This window comes from Palaemon carinicauda, unplaced genomic scaffold, assembly GCF_036898095.1.
Source record: "Palaemon carinicauda isolate YSFRI2023 unplaced genomic scaffold, ASM3689809v2 scaffold196, whole genome shotgun sequence".
NCBI lineage: Eukaryota > Metazoa > Arthropoda > Malacostraca > Decapoda > Palaemonidae > Palaemon > Palaemon carinicauda.
The window spans coordinates 177,213-197,134 of record NW_027169545.1 but is presented as its reverse complement, the minus strand read 5'-3'; the positions used below and the strand labels follow the sequence as shown (position 1 = coordinate 197,134).

General features: G+C 44.6%; 1 protein-coding gene across 4 annotated transcripts in view; it reads right to left on the bottom strand.

The window, feature by feature from the left end:
• Positions 1–9,571: 9,571 nt before the first annotated feature.
• Positions 9,572–19,922, bottom strand: part of LOC137635913 (zinc finger protein 665-like) — a 130,200-nt gene continuing 119,849 nt past the window's right edge. For 3 of the 4 annotated variants that reach the window (XM_068368354.1, XM_068368355.1, XM_068368356.1), the window contains one exon: positions 15,912–19,030. In XM_068368354.1, coding sequence (XP_068224455.1) covers positions 17,286–18,809 — 1,524 coding nt within the window. In that variant the 5' untranslated portion in view covers positions 18,810–19,030 and the 3' untranslated portion in view covers positions 15,912–17,285. Of the gene's footprint in view, positions 9,865–15,911; positions 19,031–19,922 lie in introns of those variants that run through there. The other variant, XR_011042820.1, reaches the window with a different exon arrangement.

The window sequence follows — 19,922 nt, the reverse complement described above, 5'->3', positions numbered from 1 at the left end:
ATGGAGTTTTCTAAAAAATAAAATAAATTCATATAGTACTGTAATTTGCATTTTTCCTAAACATACAAACCACAGACATTGATCTGTGTTCTATCTGTTCTTGTTACACATCTCATATCCTCTGTAGATTCTATAATTTATAACATCACCTGTGACATTATTGGTTTTATTCTTTAAATAGTTTTCCCCTTGCTCTTCAAAAAGACAAAGATGTTTCATCCATTGTCTTATTTCCTTTACTGTACTTCCTCTCCAGTCATCATCAAAATTGTCTAGCTAATACTGCTATGCACCTCTGAGCCTTCCTCGAGAACAATGAACAGCAAAGGCTTTATAGTAATCTTGCACTGACAGGAACATTTACCAAAACTCTTCCATATTTCTCCCTCTGCCTTTGCTTTGGTTCTACTGTTATGGCAAATTCACATTACTAACATAAGTTTTTCCTTTCTGGTTGCCTTTGTGTTGTCCAGTACCTTCTCAAGAACAAAAGATACCCTCCATCCCTGTGAAGATGGACCAGGAAATCTGCAATTTTAGGCTGAGAGAGTCTGGATGAAGAATGACCTTTCATCTGGCACCAGCGTAAAAAAAAAACTGCCCATTAGACTTGATAAACTCGACATGTAGAGCATCACATGGCTTAGGCTAACTACATGAAAAGCCTTTTTTACCTTGAGAACCTCCTGACAGGCTCCAAGCATGAAGATGAAGCATGTGGAGCCTCTGATGAAGACAATGAAAGTGAGGCTGTTTGAGTAGATCTGGTCTCTCTAGCAATCTGACAGGAGGGTTCACTAGGACCTCAAAAAGGTCTGGGAACCAGTCCTTCCGAGGCCAGAAGGGAGAGATGGGGGCCAAGGAAAGACGACTGGTTTCCCTCGCCTTGATAAAACGCCCAGATCAGAGAGAGGGAGGAGGTGTCCACCTGAAGACTTCCTCATCTTGTAAGTGGGCATCTGTCCTCATGTACTGGGGATACTTGAACGAAGGGAAGACCACTTAGTAACAAAAGTTCATTGCTATGACATGGAATAGGAATTGAAAAACAATACAAGACTGAAAAATTATTTGAAAAAAAAGCCTCCCACTAATTGGGCACTCCTATATCAAAACAAAACACAAGTACCTGGTTTTTTTTCTAGGACACCCACACACCCCAAAAAAAGAAATAAAATATAAAAGTCCTATTTCAAAATACAGTCCTATTAGGTTTCTGATGCAAATTTCGTATCAATTAACACCAAGAAAGAGCATTTTCAGTCTAGGTCAAAGTATTCCAACAAAGTACCCAGCTTGTGACATGAGAAAGGTCCAAGCTTGTTGTCATCTGCTGGCCTGGAGGGGGACACTGCAGTCTGCTGGCCTGGAGGGGGACACTGCCGTTTGCTGCCCTGGAGGGGGACACTGCCGTCTGCTGCTCTGGAGGGGGACACTGCCGTCTGCTGCCCTGGAGGGGGACACTGCCATCTACTGTCCCGAAGAGTACCTTTGAGTGTGCCTCTGCCCCTTCTTGTAGAGTGCCACTACCTGTACAGGAACTGTTGAGAGCCACTACCACCAGCTAGACTGATGTTTAGCACTGTCGTTTGCCGGCCTGGAGAGTGAAACTAAATGCTGCTGAGGAGAGAGGGGAACTGCCTCGGCTGCAGCTACTGGAGCCATTTCTGGCCTACTGGCTTTGGCCGGGTTACCCAAGAACTGCTCCCCTAGTCCACTGTCTGCAGTCTCTCGCGGACTAAAGGGGTTAGTTGTCGGAACAGGCGAGGAAGCAAAGGGTCCACCTCAAGCAGGACACTCCCAGACGCCTGGTACAGGTGGGAGTAATGGTGAAAACCCTGGTACATTTCTTTGAGAAATCCCCAGTTCTTACCAGGATTTCCAAGGTCCCTAACCAAACATCAAGCCACAAAGTAGCCTGTATGGGAAGAAGAGGAGTTGGACGAGGCACGTCTAAGATCTCAGAATAGCTCCTCTGCTGCAGACAGGAGGTGGGGGAAGCTTGGTGGTAGAGCCGGAACGTTGCGAGGAGGAGAGCTCAAAGAGCTGTAGGATGGTCGTAGCCCTGGCACCCTTCATGCCCTGAGTCCAAGGCAAGGATGCACTGGTCTCTGAGGGCTTCTAGGTGCAAAAGACACCGTGTCTTTGCTCTCTCAGTTGATAAACCCATTGAGAATCCTGATGAGAGTCAGAACCTGACAGAATGCATGGTCCGACTCTTTCTGCTCTCCTTCCAACGTTGGACTTGGACTTGCAGCGAAGTCTCCTTTTTCCACCCCCGAGAGCTCTTCTTCGGGTGGGTCGCGCACATCCCTCGAGTGACAGGCTGCATCTGTAGACTTGGAGGTTCTTGAAGAGGACTTAGGAAGAGTTTTGGAGTCCTTCGGTTCCTTTCGTGGAAGGAGGAAGGGCTCAAGCATCGAAAGCTGCATTGTCATGTCCCTCCTGATTTCCATCGGTGGTGAACTCTCCGTGCGAGGGGAAACTTCCTCCGAAGGTGGAAGAGAGGAAGCCCCTCCCTGGCATTTCCCCCTCGGCAGAGGTGAGGTAGGACAGTGTCCGGTGGAAGATGCACGAGCAGACCTTGATAGCCTAATATGAGTCAGCTTTACCCTAGGGGAAGTAACCACATCTGAGACCTTCTTCCTCTTCAGGGGAGAAGAGGCTGTGGTTCCTTACAGTAAGTATACTTATTATCTGTACTTTTGTAATATGTAGTGATATCTTAAAGAAGAATTGTGAAGGAATATGGACTCCATCACCTTCCTCTAGAAAATGTCCCTATCCCAAGTACTGGCGGATTAGAGCAATGAAGAGAAAAAGATAATAATAACAATACAAAAAGTCAATTACAAAATTATTGTAACGCCACTAAGGCAGCAATTACTTTCAATAAAACCAGTTTAAAAGTTTCTCATGAATACCAGGGACAAGGGACAGGACAATGCTTTGTAATTATTAACATTATTAATATTATCAACCAAGCTACAACACCTCCATAGAAAATAAGATGGAAAGGCAGATTTTCTGTGAACCCGGTAGGGGTGTACGAAAGATAACGGCCGCCTGTATGTATCATGAAGGCAGACTATGAATACGGCCGTGTAATGGGGGTCGCAGGGGGGCATTAGCACCCCCCAATAAGTAAGTAGGTTAGGACACGGCTTGTAGGTTAGGTTAGGTGGGAGAAGTTTAGGTTAGTTGTTGTCTATTTTCTATACACACGGGAGGAAATGGTAAGTCCTAGCAGATAAAAACTCCAGTGTTTGGATCGTGTTTCATTAGTATTACTCGGTAGTCAACCCAACATAACTAAAAATGATATTTTCATAATGAAATACATTTTTGAATATACTTACCCGCTGGTTATATAATAGCCTAAGTCCCCGACGCCTCGGCCGAAAATTCAAAATCTCTTGCGCAGCTTAGCGCATATAAGCCAGGTGTACCCCAGCGCCCTCGCGGTACCCCAGGTAGAACTATGCTCAACCAATTCAGATTTTCCATGCCCCATGGTCTCTAGAGGGGAGGAGGGTGGGTCTAAATCTTATATAACCAGCGGGTAAGTATATTCAAAAATTTATTTTATTATGAAAATATCATTTTTAAATATAAAACTTACCCGCTGGTTATATAATAGCTGATTGACACCCATTGGTGGCAGGTCAGAGACAGCTGCATAATTGGAAATTCACTTAAGAGTTACATAAACAACTTAAGTGGTTCTAACCTGATAAGGAAGCCAACAGCAATGCAATGCCTCATTTTGTCTGCTATCCTTAGGAGATCCAGTGATCCACTCGGGGCTGATGATCTCTAGGAGCTGTCAAACGGTACAACCACCTATAACATGACAGGACCTCAACTAATACCCTTGTTCCGGGCGCTCTCTAGGAACAAAATGACCACCTGACTAGGTCAAAGACTGCTGAAGATTGCCGACCAATCTTCACGTACAATCATAAAAATATATATATCAGTTCCAAGAGAAGAACAGGGGACCTAGGAATTTAGGGAAATGTAGTGGAGAATGTTTCACCTACTACTGCACTCGTTGCAAGTGATCCCAAACCGTACACGTCTTCATAGAGACTGGACACGGTAAAAGTAAAGCAAGACGAATACAGGATTACCCCTTCAAAAGACTGTATACGTGATGCTTGCAGAGAACAGTTTAGTTTAAAAAATTACAGAAGTTTCTACAGCTCTAACTTCGTGAGTCTTTACTCTTCCAACGTCTTAAGATCTGTCACCCAACCGTGTGGAAGAACCTTTGTAATCAAAGTCTATACAAGATGACAGAATGTTTAGACATGGATAGCGCAGGCTTCTTGACCATGCACCTAAGAGTTATGAAAAGACTCATAACTTCTTTGTCCTTGTTCCAATAAAACATTAGAATGTGAAGGTTTTTGATCAGCGGGAAAATTGAAGGTATTATTGTACTGTAATCCATAATAGTCTGAATTGCAATAAAGTAGTAAAAGAGTACATAGTTTATGCGTTTGATTCGTAATAATAATGTATATATTCACACATGTTATTGTGGCGAGCTGTGACCATCTGCATGTAGGGTCTGGCAGGCTGAAACCACATGACCAACACTCTCAACTGCGGCAGAACAAAACCTTCACAGGTGGTTTCCTGATATGTCCGTCATTTTCTTGAAACCGTTTGTTAGGAGGCCTTGGGCTTGTGCTCCTACTATCATCCTTTCTCCATCAAAAATGGAGTTTTTATGATAAAACAAAGTTTTATGAATACTTACCTGGCAGTTATATATATATAGCTGATATCTCTAAATCGGCAGAATTTTTCAAAACGAGGCAACCGCCTTGTGGTGGTTGGGAGGTAGGTGGTAACACCCGTCACAGGGTGGTCCATGGAATCATTCCTGTGTCCAAGACTTCAGTTCATCTATGCCCGACCTGTCTCCTGAGGGGAGGTGGGTGGGCCTTAGAATATATATATAACTGCCAGGTAAGTATTCATAAAACTTTGTTTTATCATAAAAACTCCATTTTTATGAATAGTACTTACCTGGCAGTTATATATATATAGCTGATTCACACATTTGGAGGAGGGAAACAGACAGTAAACATCGTTGGGGAAACAACAAAAGAGTTGTAGGAGATAAAAACACCTTGATTCCTTGCCTGCTAAGGTAGCTGATTCAAAGGTACAGCCTTTAGAGTGGCTTTCCCTTAGGAGTTATCCAGGAGAAAGCCTGCAAAGCTGCAAAAAACTCAATCGAGTCTGTCAAAGGGATAAGACCAACAACTTGACTAGACTTCAGAAACTACCTTCGCCCCATATAATAAAAACTGCAACCTTACTCAAACTAACCACCTAACCCTGCAACATAGACATAAACTATCTATCTAGACTGAGGGAAGCGCACCACAAGACGAAGTCCACAGACCATCATAAAAACACAAACCCTCATACATGCATATAAACCAAGGTTGAGTGGGGTTATAAACTCCTTGCCTAATACAGAAACCACAGCTATGCATGGGCCCAAGGTATAGCACTTGCCAAAGTCTACTCTCACCTCTCTAAGTTAATGAGAAGCGAAGACAGAGTTACTCCTCCAGAAAATAGCATCCATGAATAGCCTAACTAACATATATTCCTGATATGCCAGAGAGGTAGCAATGGCTCTCACTTCGTGAGCCCGAAATTTCAACAGGGCGAAGTGTTCCTCCTCACATAAGAGGTGGGCTTCCCTAATTTTCTCCCTCAAGAAAAAGGACAAAGCATACTTAGACGGGTTTTTTGGCGGACCTTTCACTGAACACCAAAACAAGTTGGATGCACAGCTCACGTTCATAGTGTGAGCCAAAAAAAACTTTGAGGGACCTAACTGGGCAGAGGAGTCTTTCCTTATCTCGACCCACTAGGTTCGTGAGGTTAATGACATCAAACGTCGTAGGACAGGGTTACGAAGGGTTCTCGCTCTTTACGAGAAAGATGAACCTTAAGCCACAAACTGCCCTATCCTAATTGAAGTTCACCCTCTTCCCAATCGCCTGGACTTCGCTGACCTCTTGGCATTCGCTAGAGTCATAAGGGAGAGGGTTTTCTTTGCTACAACCCGAAGAGAGGATAGCGAGATAGGTTCAAATTTCTTGGAGCACAGAAACTTAAACACCACATCCAGGTTTAAGAGTACCTATTACGCCGTCTGAAAAGACCCAATGAGGTCCTGCAAACCTTGATTTTGGGACAACTCTAGGCCTCTATGCCTAAACACGGCAGAGAGCATACTGCTGTATCCATTGATGGTAGATACAGCCAGCTAACATCCTATCTGAGGAACAAGAAGAAGTCTGCAATCTGGCTCAGAAAGGTAGTGGATGAGGAAACCTGTGCCACCTGCACCAAGCTCTAAAGGTCTCCCACCTAGATCGGTAGACTCTTGTGAAGAGATCCTCCTTGCTCTGGCGATAGATTTCGTCGCTTGTGCCAAAAAGCCTCGAGATCTGACAAGCTTCTAGTCAGTCTGAAGGAAGTCAGTTGAGAGCAAGGGGGTAAGATGATACCTCTCGAAGTGGGGCTGTTTGAGAAGATCTGGACTTGCCGAAGTCTTCTTGGGAAGTCCATCAACATGCCCATCACTTCCGAAAACCATTCCCTAGCAGGCCAGAATGGAGCCGCTAGGATCATTCGCCCCGAATCGAGGAGAGAGAATTTCCTTAAGACCAGATTGATGATCTCGAACGGGGGCAACGCAAACATGTCCACCCCTGTCCAATCCATCAGGAAGGAGTCCACTGCTAGAACTTCCTCGTCCGGGACTAGGGAGCAGCAGTAGGGGATCCTCTTCTTCCAGTTGGAGGCAAAAAGGTCTTTACAGGTCTGCCCCGCAACATCCAGAGACTGACAGACTTGCGGGTTGAGAGACCATTCTGAGGGAAAAACAAGTCTCTTCCTGCTGAGCATGTTTGTCCCGATGTCTCTTGCCCTAGAACAAACCACCTTTCTAGATCCAAGAAATCAGAACGAAGGCGTCCTTGATCTCGACACACGATTCGACTAGTGTCATCACGAAGTCCTAGATTCTCATGTTCAAAGTCATGCCTCATGCTAGAACTTCGACATTGAGCGTCCTGAAAGACGATGCGCCGATCGTCCTGTAAGACGTGGCGCCGATAGTCCTGTAAGACGTGGTGCCAAAAGTCCTGTAAGACGTGGAGCCGAGAGGTTAACAGAGCGAGACGCTGAACGTACTAAAAGACAAGGTGCTGAGCGTCCTGGTGTCAGAAGAGACTCTTCTTGCTGACAGGAAGACCTAATTACATGAACATGAGAGGGACGGAGCTGAGACCAAAACACACGCCCGAAACTGACCCATTCTTCCTTGTAAACAAACCTCAGATAAAGTTTGATTGCATAGCCTGCCACTTAGACTCCTCTCTAGAACTGGGAGAGAGAATCGTTGTAGCTAAAAGCTAAAGGAGGTTTCCCTATAAAAGGAAAAAGTAATCCTCCTTCAGAAGAAGTACTGACCAAAGGTCTGCTCCCCTCTTCTCCAAAGATTTGATGTCTCTATGGAGGACTTTGACTTCTGAACGAAGGCGTAAAGAGCATTTACGTCCAGGACCGGACAAAAGACTCCCTCTCCCAAAAGAGGGACATTGAAGTTGCAAAGTCGGTTAGGCAGAAAAGTCTTATCGGAGTAACTAACAAAGGAGGATTCACTAGGAAAAAGATTTCGCATCCATCCCAGTAAAAACACGGATCAAAGGTCTGCTCCTCTCTCCCAGGCTCGCCAGAAGTAGCAAAGTCTGGCTCCTACTGTTATTAGTCATCAAAGGTTTCTGTTTTAAGAAACAAAAATTAATATATTCTTAAAGCTCCATTAATGACCACGTGAAAACTCAGAGGGTGGGGAACATGGAGCAACAGAACTTAGGATCCTCTCCTTCTGTTAACCTCAAACAATTCAACAGGAGAAAAGTGATCACTAAAGTCATCCTTGACAAAGAGCTTGTAAGACGTGGCGTTGCCCTGAAAGGACAAGGCGGCGATCGTCCTATCATCCTGAAAGACGAGGCTGCCCTCGTCTCGAAAGACGAGGCTGCCCGCGTCCCGAAAGACGAGGGTGCCCACGTCCCGAAAGACGAGGCTGCCCACGTCCCGAAAGACGAGGCTGCACTCGCCCCGAAAGACGAGGCTGCACTCGCCCCGAAAGACGAGGCTGCATTCGCCCTGAAAGACGAGGCTGCACTCGCCCTGAAAGACGAGGCTGCATTCGCCTAGAAAGACGAGGCTGCATTCAGCCTGAAAGACGAGGCTGCATAAGTCCTGAAAGACGAGGCAGCATTAGTCCTGAATGACGAGGCTGCATTCGCCCTGAAAGACGAGGCTGCATTCGCCCTGAAAGACGAGGCTGCATTTGTCCTGAAAGACGAGGCAGCATTCGCCCTGAAAGACGAGGCTGCATTCGTCCTGAAAGACGAGGCTGCATTAGTCCTGAAAGACGAGGCTGCATTAGTCCTAAAAGACGAGGCAGCATTCGCCCTGAAAGACGAGGCAGCATTCTCCCTGAAAGACGAGGCTGCATTCGCCCTGAAAAACGAGGCAGCATTCGCCCTGAAAGACGAGGCTGCATTCGCCCCGAAAGACGAGGCTGCATTCGTCCTGAAAGACGAGGCTGCACTCGCCCCGAAAGACGAGGCTGCATTCGTCCTGAAAGACGAGGCAGCATTCGCCCTGAAAGACGAGGCAGCATTCACCCTGAAACACGAGGCTGCACTCACCCTGAAAGACGAGGCTGCATTTGTCCTGACAGACGAGGCAGCATTCGCCCTGAAAGACGAGGCTGCATTAGTCCTGACAGACGAGGCAGCATTCGTCCTGAAAGACTAGGCTGCATTCGTCCTGAAAGACGAGGCAGCATTCGTCCTGAAAGACTAGGCAGCATTCGTCCTGAAAGACGAGGCAGCATTCGTCCTGAAAGACGAGGCAGCATTCGCTCTGAAAAACGAGGCTGCATTAGTCCTGAAAGACGAGGCAGCATTCGTCCTGAAAAACAAGGCAGCATTCGCCCTGACAGACGAGGCTGCATTCGTCCTGACAGACGAGGCAGCATTCGCCCTGAAAGACGAGGCTGCATTCGTCCTGACAGACGAGGCAGCATTCGCCCTGAAAGACGAGGCTGCATTCGTCCTGAAAGACGAGGCTAGAGCACTGGAGTTAACATTACCAAAGACCCTTTTTTTTATCTGCTTCTCCTTTATTTGATTCACCTCTTGATTCAAAACATCTTTCTGTAATAATTCTCTTCCACTGATTACACATGAAAGTCTTCCTTTTTCTTTTCCTTTATCCTCTTTCACAGCTGTCCCTAAGTAAGTGTCTACACTTTCCTCATCATCGACATCCTCTTTACAACTTATGAACCGTTTTCACTCAATGATGCATCGTACTCGAAGGAATTTTTCAGGTAGCTTTCGCTAGAATCAAATAGTTCTGGCTCTACTTTGACTTCCATTTTGGGGTCCAAGAAAAGAGCGCCATCATTAAAGAGAGCAACACTGCCAGATGGATCATTATTTTCTGGATCGACTGCAGGTGAAAATAGATCTTCAATTTCACTTTTCATTGAAAATTCAAAAGGTGGTTCAGAATTCATCATCCTCTCCCTATCAAAAGATGACAAACCCCTTAATATTTTTTTCAATAGACTTCAAAGAGGAAATTAAGACTAAACTTCCTATTCTCAGACATCATACTGTACAACAAAATCTTCCAACATGACCCTTTCTTTTCCAGTCTTACGTCTCTTGCATATACCTTCAGTAGCTTACAAGCTTTAGCAGCAAGAGGTGGATGATTCCTTCCTTTGAGATGAAAAGTCTGGAAGAAAAGAAAACTAAAATCAGTTGGAGAAGAGGAAAACTCAATAAAATTAATGGAGTTTTCTAAAAAATAAAATGAATTCATATAGTACTGTAATTTGCATTTTTCCTAAACATACAAACCACAGACATTGATCTGTGTTCTATCTATTCTTGTTACACATTTCAGGCATCTAAAAATCTCATATCCTCTGTAGATTCTATAATCTATAGCATCTCTTGTGACATTATTGGTTTTATTCTTTAAATAGTTTTCCCCTTGCTCTTTAAAAAGATAGTTTCATCCATTGTCTTATTTCCTTTACTGTACTTCCTCTCCAGTCACCATCAAAATTGTCTAGCTAATACTGCTATGCACCTCTGAGCCTTCCTCCAGAATTATGAACAGCAAAAGGCTTTATAGTAATCTTGCACAGACACGAAAATTTACCACAACCTCTTCCATATCACTCCCTCTACCTTTGCTTTAGTTCTACTGTTATGGCAAATCAACATTACTAACATAAGTTTTTTCTTTCTGGTTGCCTTTGTGTTGTCCAGTGCCTTCTTAAGACCTACAGATACCCTCCATCCCTGTGAAGATGGACCAGGAATTCTGCAATTTTTGGCTGAGAGAGTCTGGATGAAGAATGAACTTTCATCTGGCACCAGCATAATTAAAAAACTGCCTATTTGACTTGATAAAATCAACAAGTAGAGCATCACATGGCTTAGGCTAACTACTGTAGATGAAAAGCCTTCTTACCTTGAGAACCTCCTGACAGGCTCCAAGCATCCAAGCATGAAGATGAAGCATGTGGAGCCCCTGAGGAAGACAATGCAAGTGAGGCTGTTTGAGTAGATCTGGTCTCTCTAGCAATCTAACAGGAGGGTTCACTAGGACCTCAAAAAGGTCTTGGAACCAGTCCTTCCGAGGCCAGAAGGGAGCAATGAGGGCCAAGGAAAGACGACTGGTTTCCCTTGCCTTGATAAAATGCCTAGATCAGGGAGAGGGAGGAGGTGTCCACCTGAAGACTTCCTCATCTTGTAAGTGGGCATCTGTCCTCATGTACTGGGGATACTTGAACGAAGGGAAGACGACTTAGTAACAAAAGTTCATTGCTATGACATGGAATAAGAATTGAAAAACAATATAAGGCTGAAAAATTATTTGAAAAAAAAGCCTCCCACTAATTGGGCACCCCTATATCAATACAAAACACATGTACCTGGTTTTTTTCCTAGGACACCCACACACCCAAAAAAAAAGAAATAAAATATAAAAGTCCTATTTCAAAATACAGTGCCATTAGGTTTATGATGCAAATTTCTAAGCAATTAACACCAAGAATGAGCCTTTTTGGTCAAGGTCAAAGTATTCAAACAAAGTACCCAGCTTGTGACATAGGAAAGGTCAAAACTTGTTGCCATCTGCTGGCCTGGAGGGGGACACTGCAGTCTTCTGGCCTGGAGGGGGACACTGCCATCTGCTGCCCTGGAGGGAGACACTGCCGTCTGCTGCCCTGGAGGGGGACACTACCATCTGCTGCCATGGAGGGGGACACTACCATCTACTGTCCCGAAGAGTACCTTTGAGTGTGCCTCTGCCCCTTCTTGCAGTGCCACTACCTGTACAGGAACTGTTGAGAGCCACTACCACCGGCTAGACTGATGTTTAGCACTGTCGTTTGCTGGCCTGGAAAGTGGAACTAAATGCTGCTGAGCAGAGAGGGGAACTGCCTCGGCTGTAGCTACTGGAGACATTTCTGGCCTACTGGCTTTGGCCGGGTTACTCAAGAACTGCTCCCCTAGTCCACTGTCTGCAGTCTCTGGCGGACTAAAGGGGTTAGTTGCCGGAACAGGCGAGGAGGCAAAGGGTCCACCTCAAGCAGGAGACTCCCAGAAGCCTGGTACAGGTGGGAGTAATGGTGAGAACCCTGGTACATTTCTTTGAGAAATTCTCAGTTCTTACCAGGATTTCCAAGGTCCCTATCCAAACATCAAGCCACAAAGTAGCCTGTATGGGGAGAAGAGGAGTTGGACGAGGCATGTCTAAGATCTCAGAATAGCTCCTCTGCTGCAGACAGGAGGTGGGAGAAGCTTGGTGGTAGACCCGGAACGTTGCGAGGAGGAGAGCTCAAAGAGCTGTAGGATGATCATAGCACTGGCACCCTTCACGCCCTGAGTCCAAGGCAAGGATGCACTGGTCTCTGAGGGCTTCTAGGTGCAAAAGACACCGTGTCTTTGCTCTCTCAGTTGATAAACCCATTGAGAATCCTGATGACAGTCAGAACCTAACAAAATGCATGGTCCGACTCTTTCTGCTCTCCTTCCAACGGACTAGGAATTGCAGCGAAGTCTCCTTTTTCCACCCCCGAGAGCTCTTCTCCGGGTGGGTCGCCCACATCCCTCGAGTGACAGGCTGCATCTGTAGACTTGGAGGTTCTTGAAGAGGACTTAGGATGAGTCTTGGAGTCCTTTGGTTCCTTTTGTGGAAGGAGGAAGGGCTCAAGCATCGAAAGCTGCATTGTCATGTCCCTCCTGACTTCCATCGGTGGTGAACTCTCCGTGCGAGGGGAAACTTCCTCCGAAAGTGGAAGAGAGGAAGCCACTCCCTGGCATTACCCCCTCGGCAGAGGTGAGGTAGGACAGTGTCCGGTGGAAGATGCACGAGCAGACCTTGATAGCCTAATAGGAGTCAGCTTTACCCTAGGTGAAGTAACCACATCTGAGACCTTCTTCCTCTTTCAGGGGAGAAGAAGCTGTGGTTCCTTAAAGTAGGTCTGCTATAGCTGTAAAATGCTCTGAAGAGCTGGCAGACAGAGCAGGCTTGAAGGCTTGCACCACTGCTCTGACCATAGCCCTGAATCAGGGCTGCTGACTGACTGACGCACTGTCAGACAGATCCCTTGAAGGCCCTGAAGGGAAAGGGACCGACAGTTCCCTGAGAGGAGTCTCTGCTGTTGATGGATCCACCTTCGAGGAAGGCAGCTTCGGGATCCTGAACCCTTCTGTGGAGACCCCTCCTCCTTTCCTCAGCAGTCGCGCTGTAATGCGTTTGCAGGGAGGGGAATGATGCAATGGTGAGCCGTCTACTCGATGTTCCTTAAAACCTACGAGCCTGTAGATCCTGCTCATGGCCATGGCGCAAGTGGGACAGGGAGTGCTAACAGGCCGGAGAGCACACAGGATAAGAATAGCACGCAGTAAGACGCTGAGCAGGATGATGCTGGTGCGGTTTCTAGAGAACGCACAGTACGACGCCACACAGGAGGATGCTGGCGCGCAGTTTCCGGTAAATTCGTAGGAAAGCTCTGGCGCGCAGGTGAGCACTGGCAAGCTGGAGAGTGCCAGCGAGCCAAAGGGTGCTGGTGAGCTGGAGAGAGTTTTGGCACAGGAGAGCGCTGTTGCACAGTCGACCACTGGTGCTTGGGAGTGGGGTGACGTAAAAGAGAGCGCTGTTGGTTTGGAGAGTGCTTCCGTGCAGGAGAGCGTTGGTGAGCCTGATACCGAGGCTGCGCATGAAAGCACTGATGTCTCAGGGAGCGCTAACGAGCTTGAGCTGGAGAGTGGAGTTGCACTGGCGAGTGCTGGCGAGCTGGCAAACACTACTCTTTGGAAGGACAGGGCTGTGCTGGAGAGCGTTGGCAATCGGGAGATCGCTGGAGCATTGGAGGGGGCTGAGGATGAGAAGGAGAAGGCTAGCGGTCAAGGGAACGTCAATGTGCAGGCTGGCGCTGACGTGCTGTTGGAGAGCACTGGTGCACTGCAGGGAGCTGGCAACCTGGAGTGTTGGCGCTCCGCTACACTTAGGTAGAACATCCGAGGATATACAGGAGATGGGAACAGTGACGGCAGGTCAGGAGGTCGGCTGGAATGTCGAACTGGAACAGGGATGTGCCCTTTGGAAGGGGAACATCCACCAATGGCGATCGCGAATGATACGCAGGAGAGTCTAGGGCCGAAGTCCGAGGACTAGCAGCAGCGTCGTCAGGAGAAGGACCAGGAACAGGCGAAGGTCGAGGGCCAAAAGACCACTGAAGCGGCAGCTCCTCTGTGGACGACGGCTGTGAAGACGGGGCTGAAGAGCCTCTTCAATGATGGTGAAGGGCAACCTTTAAGTCAAACCGGAAGGAGAGCCCTGCGACATGGGATCAGCAAGCTGACCTTGAGCAGCAGTCCTCCGAAAAGGAGTCTCTATGAGAGAATCCGAGGGGAAGAACCACTCATAGGAGACAGACAATGGACTTAGTTTCCCCCTCGATGGATGCACAGAACAGGGGAAACGAAGTCGTCAGCAACAGCAGGAGAGTCTAGAATGTCAGGGGCGTCGACAGCGGCCACAGAAGACACCTCTGACACTACAACATCAACAAGAATTAGTGGATCTACCTCCGGAGTCAACAACGGCTGCAAACTTGCAATGCGGAAGATAAATTGCAGCAAGAAGTCCTTGAAGGGCGGACTCGGGAGCCGCAGGGACGACCACACCTGTAACACAGAACCCATAGACAAGGCTTTACAAAGGGGGAAAGGTGGGGCCACTTCGCTAGGGGAAGCAACACCATCTCTCAAGCACAAGGGTTGGCAAAAATTAAAGTCTACACTACTGCTCGACGGTCTCTCAGAAGAAGCCGAACAAGTAGGAGCTTTGGAGGAAGGTCGGGAGGCAGAAGAAGAGATTTTGTGTTTTTTTCCCTTCACAGAAAGGAACCTTCGAAAGAGAAATATCCCACTTTGACTTCTTCTTCCGCCCTCGCCAAAATCTTTCCCACTGGGAGGCAGACACTCATTACACTTATTACCACAATCACACCGTTGACCTCTGCAGGTGGGAGAAAGGGTGTGGCAGTCAGTGCCCATGGCCGACATGAAGGTCCGGCAGGGTTGGCTTTCACCTCCAGGGCAAGTATGCATGGTCGCACAAGACAACACAAACACACATTATTAAAGAGAAAGTACAAACAAAAAGCATTAATGGCATTCCAAAATATAACTTGGTGAGGATGAAAAACAGCAAACACGTTTACCTTCCAAGCCAGAAGCAAAGTAAATTAAATTACCAGTGTGTGAGAGGGAGCGGTAGCAAGCTACTCCCCCACGCCCGCTAACTAGTGGAATGGCAAGTTAAACCTCACTAAATCTTAATGGCTCGTCATTTCAACTTCACTGAAAGTAATACCCCTATTGAATAGGGTAGGTTCGTATTCCAGTTACGGCACATACAAAGAATAATTCAAAGCTATCACTCAATGGCAAGTCAAAAAGGTAAGGGAGCAGGAGAGCAGCAATGTCCGTTCTCCGCTGAGCCAAAAGCAAAGTAGATGCTCACCCCACTGTGTGAGTGAACAGGGTAGCCGGCTACCCACAACCCTCCCGCTAACAGGGGGTTTAGGTAGTTATCCCTCACTAAAAGTCTTAGGCTTATCTTCCAGCCTCGCCGAAAGTAATATCCCTAGAAACAGCGAAGGTATAGAGTGACAGAACAAATATTTATTGAAAGTTACATAAAAAAATATTGCTTTTAATCCTTCAGTTTTCTATTTTCCATATGCAAACACCGACAACTAACTTGACCCGAAATTAGACCCAAATGATTGCATTTAGTACAGTTAACATTAGGGTGAGCTATGATTCCAAACAAATGGGATTTCCAAAAACAAACCATGACAGCCTCTGGACATGATTACAGCTCTATACCACAAATACAATCAATATACAGTATTGTAAACTTAATTAACAACATCACATATTCAATTTTGTAAACTCACATTAATACTGAAATCTGTGGAATTTATTCTTAAATAAATTGGGTTATGGATTTTACCCACAAGACCCAGCCTTGGGACTTGGAATATTACTCAGCAAAATATCTTTAAATCTTAACTTCATTCTTGTGAAACCTGAATACAGTACTGTACTAAGAATGCTGTGAAATAATTTGACCAGAAACTCTCTCTCCAGAGAGACCAATGCAGATTGAAATGTTTGAGAAGAGCAATTGTGGAAATGAAAGAGAAACCAAATATTTAGATATTTTAATGAAGATTCTCCTCTCAAGGACAATCCAATGGAAAATTATAAAACCTAAACTAGTCACTAAGACCATAAAAGAGATCACATCAAGAAAAACACATAAATCTTAAAAAATAATGATACTTTTCTACCTTATTACTATACTTATATTAAAACCCCCAAAATGAAGCTATCTCCGTACCATAGTACTTTGTAAATAATTGCATGGCTTCATATTCCAATATGAGCAGACTGGCTTTTAATTCTTCCTTCCAACTAACTTTCATAACTTTACTACAGTATAAGAAGCAGGTAGAATTATCCAGTATTACTTTCAAAAAGACACAAGGTCACCAACATTGTTTCAAAAGGCTTAATGCTGTATATTATTCTGCAACTGAATCAGCAGATATTTCAAAGTTCAAACTTGATACAAATGTTTTTCTGTTGACGATGTTTCATTTCCTGGTTTTTATAATGCTCATTTATTCAACATTGTTATCTATTTTCAAATAATCTCATTTTCCATTTCTCTTATGTAGTTTATTCTTTACATTCCTATTTCTTCACTGCACCAGACTGTCAACAATTTGGTCAATTGGGCTAGTGGCAATTTGCTTTTGCACCTTGTCTTCTATTAGTAATAATTATGCTAATATGACAAATTTGGAAATAATTTGTATTTTTCCTAACTATACAAACCTGGAGCTCTTTACAGCAGAGACGCATTTTGGCAACAGCTGGAATTAGCTGTAAAACTTTTAGCTACTTAGTGAAGGGAGAGCAAGAGTTGGACCAACCACTCTGCTCACACCAGCACTTGTAAATGAAAGTCATTGTGCAATTGCGGCAGAACTTCCTGGGGGAAGGTGATGGCAGGACCAGTATGTGTTAAGAGCTCCAGAATTGTATACATAGGGAAAATGCAAATTTCTTCCAAATTTGTCATTTATTACTGCACTACATACAAACCCTCACCATATTTACAGTGGAGACTCACCGTTAGGTGAGTGTAAGTCCAAAAAACTAACTGGCTAGTGCCTGACCTGAGGTGTTACTCTGTGCTTCACATGAGCTGTTTGGAGGCATCATGTCACCTCGCCGACTCTGAGAGCTAACGGTCTGGGCAATCGTGCGAAGGGGTAAGAACTCTCACATCTATAATCTTTGCTGTTTTTTCTTCTTTATTCCAGATCACAATATCAGATTTTATAGCACCTCCTTCTATAATGATTCTTGAAACTTTTAGACCAAAAAGCTTCACCACAGTCCTTTCACTTGACTGGTTTCCCTTCCATGTGAGTTCTTCATAAAATTTTATCGAGTCTTTTATATCAAATGTTTTGCCACATTCATGACATTGCAATAGATCTCTCATGTGATTTCTTATGTTTAGTGAGATAGCTTTTCAAAGTAAAGAATTCGCTATTTGTATGGCCTCTCTCCCGTGTGAATTCTTAAATGTTTATTGAGAGATGGGTTCCAAGTAAATGCTTTGCCACAGACATTGCATTTGTATGGCCTCTCTCCCGTGTGAATTCTTAAATGTTTATTGAGAGATGGGTTCCAAGTAAATGCTTTGCTACAGACATTGCATTTGTATGGCTTCTCTCCCGTGTGAATTCTTAAATGTGCAGCAAGTCTTAGTTTTGTAGCGAATGTTTTGCTACAGACATTGCATTTGTATGGCCTCTCTCCTGTGTGAATTCTTAAATGTGCAGTGAGATTATGTTTTGCAGTAAATGTTTTGCCACAGACATCGCAATTGTATGGCTTTTCTCCCGTGTGAATTCTTAAATGTTCAGTGAGATGTTGTTTTGTATTAAATGTTTTACTACAGACTTTACATTTGTATGGCTTCTCTCCTGTGTGAATTCTTAAATGTACAGTGAGATGTGTTTTACTAGTTAATGTTTTGCTACAGACATTACATTTGTATGGGTTCTCTCCTGTGTGAATTGTTGAATGTGCAGCGAAACTGCATCTCGAAGAAAATGTTTTGCTACAGACATCGCACTTGTATGGCTTCTCTCCAGTGTGAACTCTTGAATGTTCAGCGAGATGTGTTTTTGTAGTAAATGTTTTGCAACAGACATCGCACTTGTGTGGCTTCTCTCCAGTGTGAACTCTTGAATGTTCAGCGAGATGTGTTTTTGTAGTAAATGTTTTGCAACAGACATCGCACTTGAATGGCTTCTCTCCTGTGTGTACTCTTGAATGTACAGTGAGATATGATTTTGTATTAAATGTTTTGCTACAGACATCGCACTTGTATGGCTTCTCTCCCGTGTGAATTCTTAAATGCTCAGTGAGATTTGTTTTTCCAGTAAATGTTTTGCTACAGACATCGCACTTGTATGGCTTCTCTCCTGTGTGAACTCTTGAATGTACAGCGAGACTTTGTTTCAGGGTAAATGTTTGGCTACAGACATCGCACTTGTATGGCTTTTCTCCCGTGTGAATTCTTAAATGCACGGTAAGATTAAATCTATTAGAAAAAGTTTTCCCACACTCACTGCATGTGCATCGCTTTTTAGCTAAAGCATTGGAGTTAACATTACCAAATATCCTTTTTTTTATCTGCTTCTCATTTATTTGATTCACCTCTTGATTCAAAACATCTTTTTGTAATAATTCTCTTCCACTGATCACACATGAAAGTCTTCCCTTTTCTTTTCCTTTATCCTCTTTCACAGCTGTCCCTAAGTAAGTGTCTACACTTTCCTCATCATTGACATCCCCTTTACAACTTAATGAACCGTTTTCACTAGAATCAAATATTTCTGGCTCTACTTTGACTTCCATTTTTGGATCCAAGAAAAGAGCGCCATCATTAAAGACAGCAACACTGCCAGACATATCATTATTTTCTGGATCGACTGCAAGTGAAAGTGGATCTTCAATTTCACTTTTCATTGGAAATTCAAAAGGTGGTTCAGAATTCATCATCCTCTCCCTATCACAAGATGAAATACCCCTAAATATTATTTTCAATAGACTTCAAAGAGGAAATTTAGACTAAACTTCCCATTCTCAGACATCATACTGTACAACAAAAACTTCCAACATGACCCTTTCTTTTCTTGCCTTACGTCTCTTGCATATACCTTCAGTAGCTTACAAGCTTTGGCAGCAAGAGGTGGATGATTCCTTCCTTTGGGATGAAAAGTCTGGAATAATAGAAAACTATAATCAGCTGGAGAAGAGCACAATGAAAATAGGACTAATTTAGAAGTAATATGTTATTTTCCTTAGTAAAATAAATTTTTGAATATACTTACCCGATGATCATGTAGCTGTCAACTCTGTTGCCCGACAGAAAAATCTAAGGTCGGGATACGCCAGCGATCGCTATACAGGTGGGGGTGTACACAACAGCGCCATCTGTCGAGTAGGTACTCAGGTACTTCTTGTCAACAAGAACTCAATTTTCTCCTCGGTCCACTGGTTCTCTATGGGGAGGAAGGGAGGGTCCTTAAATTCATGATCATCGGGTAAGTATATTCAAAAATTTATTTTACTAAGGAAAATAACATTTTTCAATATTAATCTTACCCGATGATCATGTAGCTGATTCACACCCAGGGGGGTGGGTGGAGACCAGCATACATGTTAACATTAGAAGCTAAGTATCCCGAATTTCATTTTAGCAGTTATTCAAAATAACAAACATAAAATAAATAAGTACCTGGTAAGGAAGTCGACTTGAACCATTACTCTGCCTTTTTAAGTACGTCTTCCATACTGAGCCTAGCGATCCTCTTAGGATGCTGAACGACTCCTAAGTGCTGAAGTATGAAGGGCTGCAACCCATACTAAAGGACCTCATCACAACCTCTAATCTAGGCGCTTCTCAAGAAAGAATTTGACCACCCGCCAAATCAACCAGGATGCGGAAGGCTTCTTAGCCTTCCGTACAACCCAAAAAACAACAATAAAAAGCATTTCAAGAGAAAGATTAAAAAAGGTTATGGGATTATGGGAATGTAGTGGTTGAGCCCTCACCTACTACTGCACTCGCTGCTACGAATGGTCCCAGGGTGTAGCAGTTCTCGTAAAGAG